The following is a 19,531-nucleotide window of genomic DNA, read 5'->3' on the forward strand; positions in this document are numbered from 1 at the left end:
AGCCCCCTTCAGTGCCTCAGCGGGGAACACACTCTCAACAGGGAGCAGAGTCTCTGCGAGTGTCTGGTTTGGCAACAACGCATGCATCACAAGGAGCAGAGTCTTTGCCTATGCCTCCATTGGAACTGATGCACTCGATGCAAGGAGCAGAGTCTTTGCGAGTGCCTCCGTTGGAACCGATTCACTCGATGCAAGGAGCAGAGTCTTTGCGAGTGCCTCCATTGGAACCGATTCACTCGATGCAAGGAGCAGAGTCTTTGCGAGTGCCTCCGTTGGAACCGATTCACTCGATGCAAGGAGCAGAGTCTTTGCGAGTGCCTCCGTTGGAACCGATTCACTCGATGCAAGGAGCAGAGTCTTTGCGAGTGCCTCCATTGGAGCCGATCACCCCGACGGGGTTCGAGCCTCTACGGCACCCACCCCTGCTTCGATCGACCGCTTCCAGCCCCATCCACTACCTGGGGGCCTCAGCGAAGACCTACTCGCCTTGCCCATTGAGGCCGGCCTCGCGGCACAGCCCGCATCACCGATCGAGGCACTCGTCCAGGCAGGCCTCGCCTCATCGAAAGCAAGCATACTTGGAGTATTCACCACCGACCACTACTCCACCGATGCCGGAGCTCGAGGACACAGTGGGATCCTTCTCACCGTCTCGATCCCTGTCCCCAATGGATCCGGAGGCCTTGACCTCTTCGAGCCCATCTCGAGGCCCGGCAACGGCCAACCAACTGTCCTTCTCCTTGTTCCTTCGACAGATGGCTGATGACTTGGACATCCCCCTGGATACGGGGTCTAAACTAAACCTTAGGTTTGTATACCGCGCCATCTCCACAAGCGTAGAGCTCGGCATGGTTTACAGAGTTAGGAAGAAAGGAACTCCAATGAAGGATTATAGGAAAGGAACAAGAAGAAAGAGTCCTAGAGAGCAGGAGGTGTTAGATTTTTGAAAAGAACCAAGTTTTCAGGTGTTTGCGGAAGAATTGGAGGGAGTTTGAATTTCTGAGCGGGAATGTGAGGTTGTTCCAGAGTTCTGTGGTTCTAAAGGGGAGGAATGTTCCTAGTTTTCCTGTGCGGGATATACCTTTTGTAGAAGGGAATGATAGTTTCAGTTTTTGGGAAGATCTAGTGGAGTTAGGGTTAGAGGAGTTCCAAAGGAGTTGAATAATGGGAGGAAGGATGCCGTGTAGAATCTTGAAGGCTAAGCAGGCACATTTAAAGAGGACTCTGGAGTGTACTGGAAGCCAGTGGAGCTTGGACAGGAGTGGAGAGACATGGTCGAACTTGCCTTTTGCAAAAATAAGCTTAGCCGCGGCGTTCTGAATTAGCTGAAGTCTGTGGAGGTTTTTCTTAGTTAGGCTTATAAAGATGGAGTTGCAATAATCCAGTCTAGAGAGGATGGTGGATTGAACAAGGACGGCGAAGTGAGAATGATGAAAGCAGGATCTCACTTTCCTCAGCATATGAAGGCTAAAGAAGCATTTTTTTTACCAAGGATTTGAGGTGGTCATTGAAGAAAAGATATATACGATTGTAGTTCTACCCTTTCTTTCCCCATGTGTCTGTTAGTTTGTATGACTTTATTTATTATTCTGTATGATAATGTGTTAAATTTATGTATTCTTTTATAATTAATCTGTTGTACCTATTTTTTTATCTGTAAATCGCTTAGCAATTTAAATTAAGCGATTCAACAAGTTAAAAATAAAAAAAAAAGAGGAGTCTATGATGATGCCCAGGACTTTGCTTGAAAACTCGAGCTGAAGAGTGGGGCCGGAGGATAAAGGGATGGAGGAGGGTAAATGATCTAATATTGGGCCGAGCCAAAGTAATTTTGTTTTGGACTCATTCAGTTTCATTTGTACAGATTGGGCCCAGGATTGGAGGTTCATTATACATGCGGATATGTTCTCAGTGAGGTTAGTGAGGTTCGAGTCTGTCTCGAGGAGGATGAGGATGTCATCAGCATAGGTGTAGAGAGTTTCTAGGGGGGATAGGTGGAGGAGTTTCAGAGAGGACATGTAGATGTTGAAAAGGATAGGAGAGAGGGTGAGCCTTGCGGGACTCCATATATCGGCTTCCAGGGGGAGGATGAGGTGCCGTTTATGTTAACAGTGTAGGAGCGGAAACGTAGGAATTTCGAGAACCAATCTAGGACTGTGGAGCTTAAGCCTATTTCGGAGAGTTGGAAGATTAGGATATCATGATGGACGACGTCGAAAGCTGCGGAGAGGTCGAATTGTAAAAGAACAGCGAATTTATTTCGGGAATGGAGTTGTTGCACCTTGGAAATTAGTGAGGCCAATAGGGATTCGGTGCTGAAGTTGGGTCTGAAGCCGAATTGGTGGGGTAGGAGAATAGAGAATCTTTCTAGGTAGGATGAGAGTTGAGTGGATATGATAGATTCTAACATCTTGGTTAGGAGAGGGATGTTTGCTATTGGGCGGTAATTGGATGGTATGGAGGGGTCAAGGTCGGTCTTTTTCAGTAGGGGGGTCAGTGCAATATGTCCCATTTCGGAGGAGAAAAGGCCTGATGTTAGGGCAGAGTTTATAAGTTTGGTGAGGGAAGTGATGGCCTGTGTAGAGATATTCTCAAATAGGTAGGTGGGGAAAGGATCCAAGGTGCACCTGCAAGTTTTTAGTTTGAGACAGAGTTTGGAAACTTGCGATTCGGAAACAAGCTCAAAGATGGTCCAGGATCTGTCAGCTGGAATGGGACTGGAGACAGGTAGGATAGGGTTGAGGTCAGTAGAGGCCAGGGAGTTGTAGGAGACTGTAGGAGGGAAGGAGCATCTTAGGGTGGTAACCTTTTCATTTAAGAATTTTGCTATGGCATCGGCTGATAGGGACGAGGGGAGCAAGGATGGGTCCTTTTTTGTAGTTAAGGAGCGCCAAATGTTAAACAACGCACTGATCTGGTTGTTGGATCTGGAGATCTTATCTCCGAAGAAGTTCTTCCTGGCTTTTTTTAGTGTTGAATTGTAGAGTTTGATATTGACCCTCCAGGTCTGTCTATCTGAAGGGGATTTAGATTTTTTCCATTTGCGCTCCAGAGCGCGACATTTCTGTTTCAGTTCTCTGTGAAGCGGTAGATACCAGGGGGCCTTTCGGGGGTAGGAGATGGTTTTAGTGGATATTGGAGCAAGGGAATGGTAGATGGATTCGGAGAGGGAGATCCAGTTGCGCCAGTAGGATTCGGAGTCTGTAGGCTTAGGATTGGAGGAGAGTTGGTTGAGGAATTTGGACCAGAATAGATCGCTCAAAGTTTTTTTGCGGAAGGTTATGGAATGGGAGGAGCGGGATGGGGATTCAAGGAGTGACATGAAAATGGGGAGACAGGTAACCCCTAAGAAGTGGTTAGACCAAGGGACTTGTTCCCAACGAGTGCCATCGGTTGAAGTTTTGAAGGCGGTAAGATCGAGGAAAGTGGTGAAGTCTAGTGTGTGGCCCTTTTCGTGGGTTGGAGAAAGAGGTAGGTGAGGGGAAACCTAGAGAGGTAAGGAAATTGTTAAATTCAATCGTGTCCTTGCTGGTGGTATCGTCAAGGTGGAGATTAATATCACCAACGATCAATAGTCTTTGAAATTTAAGAAAGGCATTTGTTATGGCCTCAAAGATGAGATTGGAGGAGTTGTTCCAAGGGGTAGGTGGGCGGTATAGTAACAATATGCCCAATGGGTGAGTGCGGAGTTCATCATTGACTGAAGCAAGCATATATTCTAGAGAGGCGTGAGTGTCCTTCTCGAGGAGCTGGACCTCAAAGAAAGATTTATAGAGGAGTGCCAGTCCTCCTCCTTTTCAGTTGGATCTGGGAGAGAAGAGACCTTGATAACCGGGGGGGGAGGAGTTCGTTTGGTGTGAATAGATCGTCTTTGGCGATCCGTGATGCACAGGAATCCAGGGTCGAGCTCGTCTAGAAGGTCCTTCAAGATTTGGGTCTTGTTACATGCAGATCTGGCATTGCAATAAAGTGTTGGGACTGGGGTGAGAGAGTCAGAGGCAGCTGGTTGACTTTTTGGGGGTTTTTCTTAAAAGGGGGATTTCTGGTGCGTATCAGTGTGGGGATTCTGAGGCCAGGGCAGATGTTATTGGTGTTTGCGGAGTCGAGTAGATTGGGAGAGGGAGGCTTCAGACAGAGGGAAGTATAGAGAGGTGAGCTGAGTAGGAGGAGAAGGAACCAGAAGGATGGATTCATGGTGGGGATAGGACTAGGTGGATTGGTGCGTGAGAGTCTGCGGCAGGGGCTAAGGGAGGAGCGGGAGGCTTAATTAGGCTGGCTGAGAGTAAGAGCCAAGAGTAGGGAAGAGAGGGTTTTTTTAAAGGGGTAAATCAGAGGAGGAGCCTTAGCGGTGAAAGCAATTAGCAGCTAGACACTTTTCATATGGAGCTTAAAATGGAGAGGCTTGGGCAATAGATGACTAACAGGAAAGAATGCGCAGCCAAGGTTTGTGTGTAGCCCAAGGATGTGCTGGGGGGAGGGGGGGAAATAGGGGCAACAAAAGTGAATACTGGTAAACCTTTGGCAATAATACAGTTTGGCACTAAGCAAAAGCATAGACAGTAATAGAATTTGGCATCTAAACAAGAGCATAGACAATAATAAAATTTGGCACTAAACAAGAGTAATAAAATTGGCATCGGCCGGAATCCGGGTTGGGAGGGTTAAACAGGGGAGAGCTGTGAGAGCAGGAACGGTGGTCTGTCAGCCCTGAACACAGGGCAAAAGAAGAAGAGTGAGCCGATGGGCGGAGTCAGGCCGGATATCACGCTGTGCTGCAGAGTCGGGCTGAGGAAGGAGGGACAAAATGGAAGCCTTTTTCCTCCTTCCTTTGCCTGCAGAAGAGCAGGAACGGTGGTCTGTCGGCCCTGAACACAGGGCAAAAGAAGAAAAGTGAGCCGGTGGGCGGAGTCAGGCCCGATGTCATGCTGTGCTGCAGAGTTGGGCTGAGGAAGGAGAGACAAAATGGAAGCCTTCTTCCTCCTTCCTTTGCCTGCAGAAGAGCAGGAACGGTGGTCTGTCGGCCCTGAACACAGGGAAAAAAAAAAAAAGAATACCTGGAGACTATGCGCCTCCCTCAACCACCGGCGGAGTCCCTAAAGCTTCCCTTACACAAGCTATTGGACCAGACCTTTGCACGGTGCCTCGAGACACCGTATTTGATCCCCACGGTACAGGGTAAGCTGGACACCAGATATCGCACTGTTCATCGTAAGGGATTCGACGGCTCTCAGCTCTCTCATCAATCCCTGCTAGTGGAGTCCTCACTGAAGCGGTCCCACCCCTCCCAGGTCTATGCCTCCATCCCACCTGGTAGAGAGGGAAAGACCATGGACCTGTTCGGCAGGAGAGTCTACCAGAACTCCATGATGGCCTCGAGAGTCCTGAATTACAACTTCCACTTCACAATATATCTGGAGGTTCCTCTTGTCCGTACTCCAGAAGTTCACGCCCTACGTGGATACTAGGGCATAGTTCGAGTACCAGGAGGCGCTGGCCTCGTTATCCCAGCTTCGGGTCCAGCTTATGCAGTCCTACGTCGCCTTTGAGCTCGCGGCTCGGGCCGTGGCATGTGCGGTGGCTATGCGCCGGCTTGCGTGCATGAGGACAATCGACATGAATCCCAACCTCCAGGACAGGCTTGCCAATGTTCCATGCGCTGGCACCGACCTCTTTGATGAGTCCATCAAGGCGGTAACCAAGATCTCGGACCATGAGAAGTCATTCCAGTCCACAATGCGTCCGAAGCCCAGGCCTGCTCCTCCTCGTCATTCACGCCCACCACTGATCTACCAGTGGCGTTACCCTCCGAAACAGGCTCCCCCCATTCGACAACCTGTGAAGAGGCAGCACCCGCAGAAATATCAGCAAAAGCCTTTACCTCCTGCTGTGCCTAAAACACCTCAGCCCTTTTGACTGTCTCAAAGAGAGCATAACCTCCGTCGTTCCACCTTCTTCAGCTCCACCTATCGGAGGTCGCATCCACCACTTTTTCCATCGATGGGCGACCATCACCACCGACCTCTGGATCCTATCCATCGTCAGGAAAGGATACTCCCTGCAATTCCACCAGGTTCCTTCGGAGCATCCTCCAAGAGAGTATCCTTCCAACTTGACACAGACCACCCTCCTTCTTTTGGAAGCCCAGGCCTTGCTGCAGCTCGGGGTGGTCAAACCGGTCCCTCGGGACCAACAGAACAAAGGATTTTATTCCCGGTTCTTCCTTGTGCCAAAGAAGACGGGCGATCTGCGGCCCATCTTGGACCTCAGGATGCTCAACAAGTTCCTGGTCAAAGAAAAGTTTTGAATGCTGACCTTGGCATCCCTGTACCCCCTCATTGAGCAGAACGACTGGTTATGCTCTCTGGATCTGAAAGAGGCCTACACTCACATCCCCATCCATCCGGCCTCACACCAATTCCTCAGATTCTGGGTGGGACACCTTCATCTTCAGTACTGACTACTCCCCTTCGGCCTGGCCTCATCCCCCAGAGTCTTCACCAAGTGCCTGGTAGTGGTAGCCCCAGCACTCAGGAACCACGGCCTCCAGGTGTTCCCTTACCTGGACAACTGGCTCATCAAGGATTCCACATCCAGGGGCTCGCGACCCAGAAGACAGTTTGGTTACTACAACATCTGGGATTTGAAATCAACTTCACGAAATCCCACTTACAACCCTCCCAGTCTCTTCCTTTCATCGGGGCAATCCTGGATACTACCCATCTCTGAGCATTCCTCCCTCCCCCACGCATAGAGGCTCTTCTTCACCTCTGCCACTCACCCTTCCATCTCGGCGAGACAGATGATGGTCCTGCTGGGCCACATGGCCTCTACAGTGCATGTGACACCATTTGCCAGACTTCACCTCAGGATGCCTCAGTGGACCTTGGCGTCTCAATGGTCCCAGACGTCCGACCCTCTGACTCACCACATCCAGGTCACTCCTGCTCTACAACAGTCTCTTCGCTGGTGGATGCTTTCCTCCAATCTCTCCAGAGGCTTGTTGTTCCAAACCCCCCGCCATCAGAAAGTCCTCAAGACCAACTCGTCGACCTATGCTTGGGGGGCTCATCTGGACGGGTCACTGGACCAGCACGGACCGCAAGTGCCACATCAATTTTCTAGAACTCAGGGCGATCTTCAACGCGCTCCAGACTTTTCAACATCTCCTTTGCGACCAGGTGGTCCTCATTCGTACAGACAACCAGGTCACCATGTACTATGTGAACAAGCAGGGAGGCACAGGATCAGCCTCCCTATGCCAGGAAGCTCTGAAAGTGTGGGATTGGGCAATTCGCAACAACACCTTCCTCAGAACGGTCTACATTCAGGGGGCGGTCAATGCCTTAGCAGACAGCTTGAGCCGTCTTCTACAACCTCACAAGTGGACCCTCAACTCCACGCCCCTTCATCACACTACACCCCTCAGCACTTCGAGGCAGATGCATTCCTCCTGGACTGGACAAATCGCTTTCTATATGCGTTTCCTCCCTTCCCTCTCATCCAAAAGACTCTGGTCAAGCTGAAGTCAGACCATGCCACCATGATCCTGATTGCTCCACGGTGGCCCAGACAACCTTGGTACTCCCTTCTACTTCAACTCAGCAGCAGGGAGCCATACACTCTGCCATTTTTTCCATCTCTGCTTACACAGCATCAGGGATCTCTACTTCACCCCAACCTGCAGTCTCTACACCTGACAGCTTGGTTCCTCTCAACGTAACCCCTCTACAGTTCTCCCAACCTGTGAGGGAGTCTTGGAAGCTTCAAGGAAGACTGCCACCAGACAATGCTACCACCAAAAATGGACTAGATTCTCTGTGTGGTGTGTCTCTCAGTGCCAGGAGCCTCAACATTCCTCCTTGCCTTCAGTTTTGAACTATCTTTTGCACCTGTCCCAGTCTGGACTCGTCTTCCTCCATACGAGTCCACCTCAGTGCAATTGCTGCTTTCCATCAGCTTTTACAAGGGAAACCTCTATCAGCTCATCCTGTGGTTTCCAGATTCATGAAAGGACTTTTCCATGTCAATCCTCCCCTCAAACCACCTCCAATAGTTTGGGACCTCAATGTCGTCCTTTCGCAGCTTATGAAACTTCCCTTTGAACCTCTTCACAAGGCTCACCTGAAGCATCTCACTTGGAAAGTGGTGTTTCTCATTGGCCTCACTTCTGCTCGACGAGTCAGTGAGCTCCAAGCTTTGATCGCGGACCCACCTTTTACAGTCTTCCATCATGACAAGGTGGTTCTCCGCACCCATCCGAAATTTCTCCCTAAAGTGGTCTCAGAATTTCATCTTAACCAATCCATTGTTCTACCAGTATTCTTTCCGAAGCCACACTCTCACCCTGGAGAATCTGCTCTTCATACTCTGGACTGTAAGCATGCTTTGGCTTTCTACCTAGAACGCACCAAACCTCACAGAACTGCTCCTCAACTTTTCATCTCCTTCGATCCGAACAAGTTGGGACGCCCCGTTTCCAAGCGCACCATCTCCAACTGGATGGCGGCTTGCATCTCATTCTGCTATGCCCAGGCTGGATTACCCCTTGACAAAAAAAATCACAGCCCATAAGGTCAGAGCTATGGCAGCTTCTGTAGCTTTCCTCAGGTCGACACCGAGTGAGGAGATTTGTAAAGCTGCCACTTGGTCCTCGGTTCATATTTTCACCTCTCACTATTGCCTGGATACTTTCTCCAGACGGGATGGACAGTTTGGCCAAACAGTATTACAAAATTTATTCTCCTAAGTTGCCAACTCTCCCACCATCCCACTATGGTTAGCTTGGAGGTCACCCATTAGTGAGAATACCTGCCTGCCTGTGAGAATACCTTACTGTAACAGTTGTTATCCAGGAACAGCAGGCAGCTTTCTCACGTCCCACCCACCTCCCCTGGGTTGGCTTCTCTGCTAGCTATCTGAACTGAGGAGACGTGCCCTGGTCTGGGCGGGAAGGCACTCGCGCATGCGTGGTGCGGGCGACTCGAAACTTCAATCTTTTCTTCAAAGAAGCGTCTGCATCAGGGCTCCGTTGGATCACGTCACCCATTAGTGAGAATAGCTGCCTGCTGTCCCTGGATAACAACTGTTACGGTAAGTAACATTGCTGTCCGGCTTCCTGCTTTTGCTTTCTCTGGTTCGCGGGAGCAAGACCAGGTGTTGTGGTCCTTGGACGTGCACAGAAGTTTTTTGTGGTATTTGGGGGTCACCAATGAGTTTTTTGCCTCTTTGACCACCTGTTTGTATTGGTGGGTCTTGCCCGCAGAGGGAAGTCTGCTTCTTGGGCTACCATTTCTAGGTGGATTTGCATTGCCATTTCTGCGGCTTATGTGGCAGCTGTAAAGAGGCCCCTCTTTGGGGTCCGGACTCATTCAACCAGAGGAGTTTTCCTCCTCTTGGGCAGAGTTGGCTGTTTCTCTGGATAAGATTTGCAAAGCTCTTCATGTATACATTCACTAAATTTTATAGGATTGATTGGCGGCCAAGCAGGATGCTGCTTTTGGTGCCTCTGTGTTGGCAGCGGGCTCATCAGTCCCACCCTGAATTTTTGGGACTGCTCTGTTATGTCCCACTGGTCCCAGAATAAAGTGGAATTGTACAAGAATGAAAAATTAGGTTCTTACCTCTGCTAATCTTTTTTCTTGTAAATCTACACTTTATTCGGGGAACACACCCTATACTTGCTGATTAGGCAATTGGCTTCATTTCTGTCTAGTTTAAGAGTGCCTTCAGAATGGGGTTAGCACTCAGTTTGAGGGGGTCCCCAGTTAGGGTGCCCTATTCATGTAGTGACACACTGGATATTGTTCATGTATGTCACTCACTGAACATTAAATGAATTTGCCTATCTCATATCAAAAAGCTTTATTCAACACACCAATCCCAGATTTCTAATGTGTCATGCAACAAAACAAATATATATTCAAATTCTGGTGTCACCTCAGTAACAGCAACCAAAAATCCTTTCACTGCCAGATACTGTGAAGCAACACAAAAACCTGCAAATATGATACTCAGAAACTATATAACAAACAGCAGACCTGCAAGTGTTCAGTTGGGGCTGGAGGCAGCAGTTTGTTATTGGTAGTAGTGGGGAAGGTGAAATAGGGACCAGTTTTGAGGATTACAAGATAAGAAACGCAGGATTGCTGTCTACACCAAATTTTTTGTGATACACTCTCCATCTGTTGAGGACACACCAGTGTGTTCTGACTCACTGGTTGAGAACCATTTATTCAGATAGATAACAAGGACAACTTCCAAAATTGCTCACCTATCTTGAGGTTGTACAACTGCCAAGACCTATTATTTTGTACTGATTGTAACTGTTCATTGCTAATGCCTAGTCTTGCTTAATGGTACACTGACCATGCTTGGTCATGACTTTTCACAGATTTATGCTGTATGTTTTCACATTATTTGACACGCTTTCTTTGCAGTTTATTTACTTTGAGACAAGCTTCTGTCTGATTACAGTTTATGAAATTCTCCTTAACCAAGGTGTACAGCTTCAAATTACAGAAAGGTAAGAGAACATTTATTTATTGATTGTATCTAGTACGGTAACTTTGATTGGTCCAAAAGGCATACGAGTCTTTCCAGTGAGTTGTGCTCTCCTACTCGCATGTTTATGTAGAAGGAATTGACACTGCTCTCTGCATGTCAGTTCATGCTTCTACATGCAAGTTGAAGGTGCTGTTTTTCTCTGCTCTGTTCTTTGGTTTTTATTTTCATTTTTTTAATACCACTTTTAGAGGTTTTCTTGTGCCTAAGAGCTGCCCAGAGCCTTGGTGGGGACACAGATGCTCTCAGTTGGTGTCTGTTTCAGGGTACACTAATACTGAGATAGCTCCGGGACCATTCCCTTTGTAGCACTTATCGTCCCTGTGTCTGCGGACGTTTTTGGGACTGAGCACAGTCTAATTGGTACCTGTGTCAGTCCCTAGGACTTTATCAGGTGCAGGCAGCATCCTCACTCCCTTTTCCCAACAAACATGAGTGAAGAGCTGTGGGGACCAGGATTTGAGCTCTAACCTTGTCTGAGGTACTTTCCAGCTTGTCTCAGGGCCAAGGGAAGCATAGCCCCAGGAAAGGATTAATTCTTCGAGGGCCCCTAGACACACAAGTACACTGGGCCCCCCTTGCCCTGCCCCACCCATACTCTGCCCTTGCTCCGCCCTCATTTATCTGTTTTCTTATTTACCGTATTTTTTGCTCCATAAGACATACCTGACCATAAGACGCACCCTAGATTTAGAGTAGAAAACTAAGAAAAAAAACATTCTGAACCAAATTGTGTACTAACATATACCAGGCTCTGCACCCAGCCCCCCTCACTCCCTGCCAGGCTCAGCACCCAATCCCACACTCATTGCAAGGCTATGCACCCTGTCCCCCCCTCCCCTAATTGGAATGCAATTTTTTCCTTTCATTTTTCATATACACACAGCAGATATAAATTCTCAAAACTGACACATTTCGATCACTAAATTGAAAATAAAATCATTTTTCCTACCTTTGTTGTCTGGTGATTTAATTAGTTTTTGGTTGGACTTCTTTCTGATTGTGCATCCAACATTTCTTTCACAATCCAGCCCCATGCCCTTTGGGTCCAGGTCTCTATCTCTCTCTGTCTGTCTTTCTTCTGCTTACAACCCCCCATCCCAACCTCATGTCCAGCATTTGTTCTCCTTTCTTCCAGGTCTTTCTCTGCTTCTCTCTCTCTCCTTCCTTCCTTCCTCCCTACCTTGTCCAGAATCGTTCTCTCTCTATTCTCTCTATACACCCCCAAGTCCAATATCTACCTCCCTCTCTTCTGCCTCCCTTTTGTTTCAGGTTTCTCCTTCTCTATCATCCTTCCGCTAACATTTTTGAGTGTTTCCTCTCTCTACCCCCTCTAGTCCAGCATAGAGAGCTGCACGGGAACGGGGACGACGGGAATCCCATGGGACCCGCGGGCATCCCGCGGGTTCCCCCTTTGGGTCACGGGGATCCCGTGGGGACGCCCCTAGGGTCGCGGGGATCCCGTGGGGACGTCCCCTAGGGTCGCGGGGATCCCGTGGGGACGCCTCCGAGGGTCGCGGGGTTCCTGCGGGGCTGGATGTACTCAGTCGTGCGGCTCTTCTCTCTACCTTCTCTGCTTGCAGCACAGAGCCGAACGGAAGTCTTCCCGACGTCAGCGCTTACGTCGGAGGGCTTAAAGCTTAAAGCCCTCTCTCCCTCCGACGTCAGCGCTGACGTCGGGAAGACTTCCGTTCGGCTCTGTGCTGCAAGCAGAGAAGGTAGAGAGAAGAGCCGCGCGACTGAGTCGGGAAGACTTCCGTTTTGCTCTGTGCTGCAGGCAGTGCAGGTAAGGAGGAGAGTATCCTCGCAGTTCGAGTGGCTACCAAGGGACGGGGCGGTCCGCCCCGCCACACCCCGCCCCGGTTGCAGCACAGCCGGCCAGGTCCCCTTACTTTTGTGGCACTTCCCCGACCGACCGACAACAGCCCCGGTCCGACAATCCTCCCTGCCCTGTAGCCGCGAATCTAAATTATCTTCTTACAGCAGCTGTATACAGCAGCTGTAATAAGGTAATTTAGATTCGCAGTTAAGGGCAGGGAGGTTTGTCGGACCGGGGCTGTTGTCAGTCGGTCGGGGAAGTGCCACAAAAGTAAGGGGACCTGGCCGGCTGTGCTGCACCCGGGGCGGTAGAGAAGGAGGGGGGGAGAAGGACGCTGAAAGCACTTGAAGACAGAGGAGGGAGAAGGACGCTGAAAGCACATGGGGGAATACAAAGGGGTGGAGAAGGACGCTGAAAGGCCATGGGAAGGGCGGGGGGGAGGGAAGGACTCTGAAAGCACTTGTGGAAGACAGAGGGGGGAGAAGGATGCTGAAAGCACATGGGGAAGACAAAGGGGTGGAGAAGGACGCTGAAAGGACATGGGGAAGATAAAGGGGTGGAGAAGGACGCTGAAAGGCTATGGGAAGGGCGGGCGGGGGAAAGGACTCTGAAAGCACTTGTGGAAGACAGAGAGGGGAGAAGGATGCTGAAAGCACATGGGGAAGACAAAGGGGTGGAGAAGGACGCTGAAAGGACATGGGGAAGACGGGGGGGTGGAGAAGGACGCTGAAAGGCCATGGGGAAGACAGAGAGGGAGAAGGACGCTGAAAGGACATGGGGAAGCAGAGGGGGGAGAAGGACACTGAAAGCACATGTGGAAGACAGAGGGGGGAGAAGGACGCTGACAGGACATGGGGAAGATGGGGGGAGAAGGACGCTGAAAGGAAATGGGGAAGAGAGAGTAGGGAGAAGACGCTGGCAGGGAAGAAGACAGATGCCAGACTATGGGGGGAGCGGAGAGAAGAAGATGGGTGCCAGACCAATTTGGAAGGGGGAAGAAAGGGAGAGGCACAGTAACAGAGCAAATGGAAGATGCAGAAGGAAGAGAGACAGTGGATGGAAGGAATTGAATGAGAACATGAGGAAAGCAGAAACCAGGCAACAAAGGTAGGAAAAGAATTATATTTCTTTTTTTTTATTTTGCTTCAGGATAAAGTAGTATATTAGTTGTGTTGATAAAAATTTATAAACATTAGAGGCTCTGGTAGAAACCCATTTGCAAAGTATGTATTCTTCCCAATTAATATTTTCAAATTAATAAAGTCTTTTTGCTTATTTGTAAATGGTTTCTACCAGAGCCTTTAATTCAGTAGCATAATTAAATGAAATAACTATTTCTGAAGTTTATATGGACGGGCGGGGACGGAGGGGATTCCTCGCGGGGACGGGTGGGGACGGAGGGGATTCCTCGCGGGGACGGGTGGGGACGGAGGGATTCCTCACGGGGACGGGTGGGGACGGGTGGGATTCCTCACGGGGACGGGTGGGGACGGGTGGGACTTTGGCGGGGACGGGTGGGGACGGGTGGGATTTCTGTCCCCGCGCAACTCTCTAGTCCAGCATCTGCCTTGTCTTCAAGTCTGTTTTCCTGCCCCTCCTCAAGGTCTTTTGGAAGCTTCCTCTCGCCCCTCCCCCGGTTTCCAGATCCAGTGTCCCACCGGTTTGCTATCCTCCTGCTCCTGCTCTCTCCTTCCCTGTGATCTCTAAATGAGGCATTCTTACTGTCTCTTCCTGCTTTGTTTTCCTGTGATTTCTAAAGTGAGGCACTTTACTGCCCTCTGATCACTAGAAGTGCGATGGGCGGGGCCTTACCTCCAAGCTGCTTCCTGACCCAGCGAGAGAAGTCGTCTTCCACACTGTGACCGCCGCTGACCTAATTACGGCAGCCAGCACAACGAACTTAGCAGGCTGCCATTGGCATCTGATACACGTTGCCTCTGCCACGGTCCCTCCCCTCCTCTGACGTGGCACAGCGTGGAAGATGACCTCTCTCGCTGGGTCAGGAAACAGCTTGGCAGTAAGGCCCTGCCTGTCGCGAGGGTGGGATGCTGGATCTGGATACTACAGTGAGAAGAGGCTTCGAGAGCTCACCGATGCTAGGGAAAGCCATATGGGGCACAAGCATTTCAAACAGTATGTTGAGGTTGGGCGTTTAAAAAAAAAAAAAAAAAAAGTACCTTCGCTGCAAAAGACGCACGGACATTTCCACCCACTTTTGGGTGGGAAAAAAGTGCGTCTTATGGAGCGAAAAGTGCGGTACTTAATTATTTCCACCTTTCTTTTTTTTTTTTTTTTTAATCAGAACAAAGATTAGGATACCAGTGCACAGTTTTTCTTCTGTGCAACCCCAAACATCTCTGAACAAATCCCCCTTTCTTCCCTTCCCACTTACTTACCCAGGACATTAACTCTGAACCCTTTCAATACGTATATAAAAGTGTTCAAATATATTGTAAAGCAGTAATACTATCCGAAATATGTCTATATTAATAACCAAGTTTACAACACCTCACTCTATGTCGACCAACTGTAATCCATATGTATGTATAAACAACCAAATCTGTAACTCCTCTAGTACGTTCCACTCCATGTATGTTAACTTGTAACAAAACAACAAGGCAAGCAGTCCACCATGAAACAAAAGAATATTGACAGACAATAAGGAAATTCAAATCAGGTTTATTCAAGGTGCTCCCAAGAACCATGCTCGATGCATTTCACCAAACAAGGCTAGTTAACGCAAACAGAAAACCATGTCTTTCATACACACAGAACACAGATACACCCTCACTCAATATGGAATAAGTAATCACAAACTAAAAATAGAGATATGTAGATAAAAGCAAAAAGTTGCAAAAGCATCAAAAGGTTTCAAAGGTTTTAGAAGTGTACCTCTTGATCTCCTCAGAATATCTTTCAAGATCACACATCTTTCACTCTTGCCAGAGAGTTGTTAAAATCCTCTACGTGATGCTTTTCCTCTCATCTCTTTATCAATCATTCAGTTATATTCTAGCTTCTGGGCATAATCCAAGATCCGAACTCTCCTCTCACTATATTTTGTAAGCTCCAATCTCTCTCTCCTCCTCTTCCTCATTTCCCCATTTCCCAGTGCTCCTTTTCACTTAGACCAAGCACATCAGGCAGCACCCAAGACTTTGGACCCCCACCTTCTCTCTCTTTCAGCAGCATCTAGTCCTTTTCCTGTAAGGACTGTAGGCCAGAAGTAGCTTCGCTCGGTTTCTTTCTGTTTTCTGAAACTCAGGATCAGGTCTCCCCAATCAGTTTAGTTTCTTTGCAGGCCTTTCTCCTTACTCTATACACTTTCTAGGATAGAGCCCTGTGGTGCCCGGAAAGTTGATGAGCTGTAGGCCATGTGGAACCAGGTGAGAACAGCAATAGATATCCCCAAGTCCTGTAGCCTGGAGTGAAGACGGGTCACATCTCTCATCTCTCTGTCATTCAAAGTTTCTCTCTCTCGCTCATACTCACATACTCGCTCATACTCACTCTCTCTCTTACTCTCTCACTTTCTCTCTCTCACTAGTCTAGTGCAGGGGTAGGCAATTCCAGTCCTCGAGAGCTGCAACCAGGTCAGGTTTTCAGGATATCCACAATGAATATGTATGAGATGGATTTGCATGCACTGCTTCCTTGAGATGCAAGTCTATCTCATGCATATTCATTGTGGATATCCTGAAAACCTGACTTGGCTGCGGCTCTCGAAGACTAGAATTGCCTACCCCTAGTCTAGTGGATGTTGGGACAGGAGCAGTGCTCATTCGCTCCTGCCTATGGCTGCAGCCACACTGAATAGGGTGGCCACAATAGTCTCATGTTACTACCATGACCCCTAGTGGTACCATAAATCTGTGGTAAAATTTGCAGCTGCCATATTAGATACAACTGTTGCCATAGGCAGGAGTGAATGGACATCACTCCTGCCCCAATTACACCTTGTAGATCATCAGGAATTTAGGTAGGGAGGGGGACTGGAATAAGTGGCCTAGGATGGTCAGGGAGGGCTTTGGATTGGGGTGTGTAGATCATTGGGCAGCCTCCTGTTACTGGCAAACAAACCCTGCCCATTTTCTGGCAGTTGCAGAAGATTGCTTTTAAGTGAAATGTACTTGCCATCCCCATGATATTTTATTTTCCCGCATCACCTTCCTCTCCGTCAGTTAAAGCTCCTTTCCATGCGCAGATCCAAACCGGGAGCCCCAGCAGCAGCAGGAAGACAGGTGCACTGGAGTACTGGAGCCCACGAGAGCTGGTGGGGATGGGTCTTGTCTGCCCACTGTCTTTTCTGATCTGAGTGGAGGCATGTGGGGCGGAAGTGTGGGCAGCGTCATCTGGGAGGTTTCTTTTCAGAAGGGTCCGACATGGCAGCATTTCTCACAAGCTGCCGTCAGCTGCTCTGAAGTTTTATCTCTGCTGCAACTTCCTGTTTCTGACAGAGCAGATCGCTACAGAGAGGGAAAGCTTAGGGGTAGTCACTGGCAGTTTGTGAGAACGGCTGCCGTGTCGGGCCCCTCTGAAAAGGAAAATTTAGCTTTTTAATAAAGCAATTTGAACTGTGGGGCCCCTGGATCTATGGGGCCCAGGGCAGCTGCCCTGTTTGCTCCCTATAACGTGGGCCCTGGGGCCCCACTAACACTGTTGGACCCTAGGCACATGCCTCTTGGGCCTACCTTTTAATACTGTACTATGAGTACTGAGCCTTTATTGTCTGTGGGGCACATGGGGGGTGTCTCTATTTCCAGTTATGGGTGTTTCTGGGGCACAGTTTTGAGTTCCCCACCTCCCAAAAACCTCTTCCCTGTGATTTTTACTCTTTTCCCTCGTTGCCTTGTGCAGTTTTTTGGTATCCTTGTGCAGCTGTGGTAGCCATCTTGGATCTTCTGTCCTGATTTAAAAAAAACGTTTTTGCCTGATAAAATCAATTTTGTTTAAAATCAAGAAATGTGGACTCTTTGGGGCATTTAGCATCTGGATTGTGCCAGATGTGTGCTGTAAGGGCATCTGAGGAGCATCTATTCTCCACGAGCTGGGGGCACCTCAAGGGAAGCAGGCTTCGTGCAGTTACCCCTTCTGGGGAGGAAAGGCCCTGCCAGGGCTGGCCATGAAGATCTGTTTTGAGGCTGCCTCCTGCTGACCAGCTGAACTTTGGGTAAGAGAGGGAGGGAGCAAGGTGGTTCGCGGCTCAGGATTGTTGCCTACTTCTGCCACTAAGGGGCTGGAAGGAGGGCTTTGGGGCTCATGACTGCTGCTGTGCTGGTCTTTGGGGTGGGAAGGATGGAGTTCTTCTCTCAGATGCTGGGAGGGGGGATTGGGGTGGGAAGGATGGGGTTCTTCTTTCAGATGCTGGGAGGGGGGATTTGCAGCTCGGGACACTGTCACGCTGCTGCTTTGGGTTGGGAGGGAGGTGAGGTTTGTGGCTTAGGACTATTGTCGCTGGTATTTCGGAGGTCTTTTTTATTTATTTTTTTTATGCTGGTGATTTATTTTTTTTTTGCTGGTTGGTTGAAAGTGCTGGTTAACTGAGATTCTACTGTACTTCATCATGCCCAAGAAAGAGGAATTTAGGCCCATCCTGGATCTCAAGGCAGTCAGTGCAACTCTCAGGGCGCCTTGCTTCTGCATAGTCATAGCTTCAGTGACACCGGGGGAGTTTTTGGCTTCTCTGGATCTCATTGAGGCCTATTAGCATAATCCTGTCTTTCTTGCACACAGAAGATATCTGTGTTTTCACATTCTGGGGTAGTACTTCCTGTTCATAGCACTTCCCTTTGAACTGGCCGCTACTCTACATACATTAAGCTAGGTCGTAGTGGCAGTGCATCTATACAAGGAGGGGGCACAAGTTCATCCATACCTAGATGATTGATTAATCCAGGCGATGTCCAGGAATGCCTGTGAGCTAACAGTGGTGTGAGTTATCCAACTCTTGCAAGATCTGTGTTGGGTGGTCCACTTCCAGAAGAGTCAACTAGTGCTGACATAGTTCATGGCGAATCTGGGTGTCTGTTTCAACATGGTGGAAGGCAATGTCTTTCTTCCAGAGTCACGCAAACTGAAATTGCGATGGCAGATTCAGGATGACCTTGCTCTCAAGGCTCCGACAACTTGGCTCTATCTGCAAGTACTGGGGTTGATGGTGGCATCCATAGAGGTTGTTACTTGGGTAAGAGCTCACCTTTGGCTTCTCTAGGTTTCCTTGCTGTCCTACTGGTCTCCACAGTTAGTTGCTCCGGATGGCGCTGCCCTGGACACATGAGGCACACTGCAGCATGAAGTAGTGGCTCAAGCTGGAATCCCTGGCAAAGGATGTGTCTCCTCTTCATTGCATCATGGGTAATAATTACAACAGACGCCAGCCTTTTTGGCTGGGTAGGGCCTTGAAATGGCCATCTGGTTCAGGGTGAGTGGTAGCCTTCCCAGCAGAAATGGTCAATCTTTAGATTGGAGCTGCATGCAATTCAGTTAGCGCTGTAGGGTCTAGCCATGAGCGTAGAATGCAAGGCTGTTGGAGTTTTCCTGAACAATGGCACAGCAGTGACTTATGTCAACAGACAAGGGGGCACCAGGAGTACCTCCCTAATGCAGGAGGCCAGGTTGTTTTGTTGGGCGGAGGCCCACCTGCTAGCGCTGTCAGTAGTGCACGAGGCAGGCGTAGACTACGTACAAGCCAACTTCTGCAGACAGACGCTGGATCCAGCGGAGTGGTCTCTTTCCCAGAAAGTATTCTCCATGATTTTATGATGCTTGGGGGGGATCTGATCAATCTGATGGCAAGAAGCTCTTTGTTTTTCAGTCAAAGATGTGAGCCAGGAAGCGACTGTGTGGATGCTCTAATTTACCGGTAGCCCTTGCCTTGGATGGGGCTGTTATACATCTTTCCTCCTTGGCCCATGATTGGCAGGATAATCCAAAGGACATCGGACCATCCAGGGTTGGTGATTCTGCTTGTCCTGGATTGGCCATGTCATCCCTTGTATGCAGATTTGGTCAGGCTTCATAAGGTGCAGTGATTCAAGATTCTGCTGCATCCTGGTCTTATCTCTTAGGGTACAGTAGCTCTAGGAGATCCGGAACACTTTGATCTTATGGCATGGCTTTTGAGCATGCAGTATTAGCACGCAAGAGGTATTC

At 49.1% G+C, this 19,531-nt stretch overlaps 1 protein-coding gene across 6 annotated transcripts in view; it reads left to right on the forward strand.

Annotated features, from left to right (window-relative positions):
* The window catches only part of ICE1 (interactor of little elongation complex ELL subunit 1), a 964,399-nt gene that overhangs the window by 207,896 nt on the left and 736,972 nt on the right, over positions 1 to 19,531 (forward strand). For 5 of the 6 annotated variants that reach the window (XM_033929748.1, XM_033929749.1, XM_033929750.1 and 2 more), the window contains one exon: positions 10,504 to 10,522. The exons of the other annotated variant lie outside the window; for it this stretch is intronic. In XM_033929748.1, coding sequence (XP_033785639.1) covers positions 10,504 to 10,522 — 19 coding nt within the window. The remainder of the gene's footprint in view (positions 1 to 10,503; positions 10,523 to 19,531) is intronic. 6 annotated transcript variants of the gene reach the window in all.

This window comes from Geotrypetes seraphini, chromosome 2, assembly GCF_902459505.1.
Source record: "Geotrypetes seraphini chromosome 2, aGeoSer1.1, whole genome shotgun sequence".
NCBI lineage: Eukaryota > Metazoa > Chordata > Amphibia > Gymnophiona > Dermophiidae > Geotrypetes > Geotrypetes seraphini.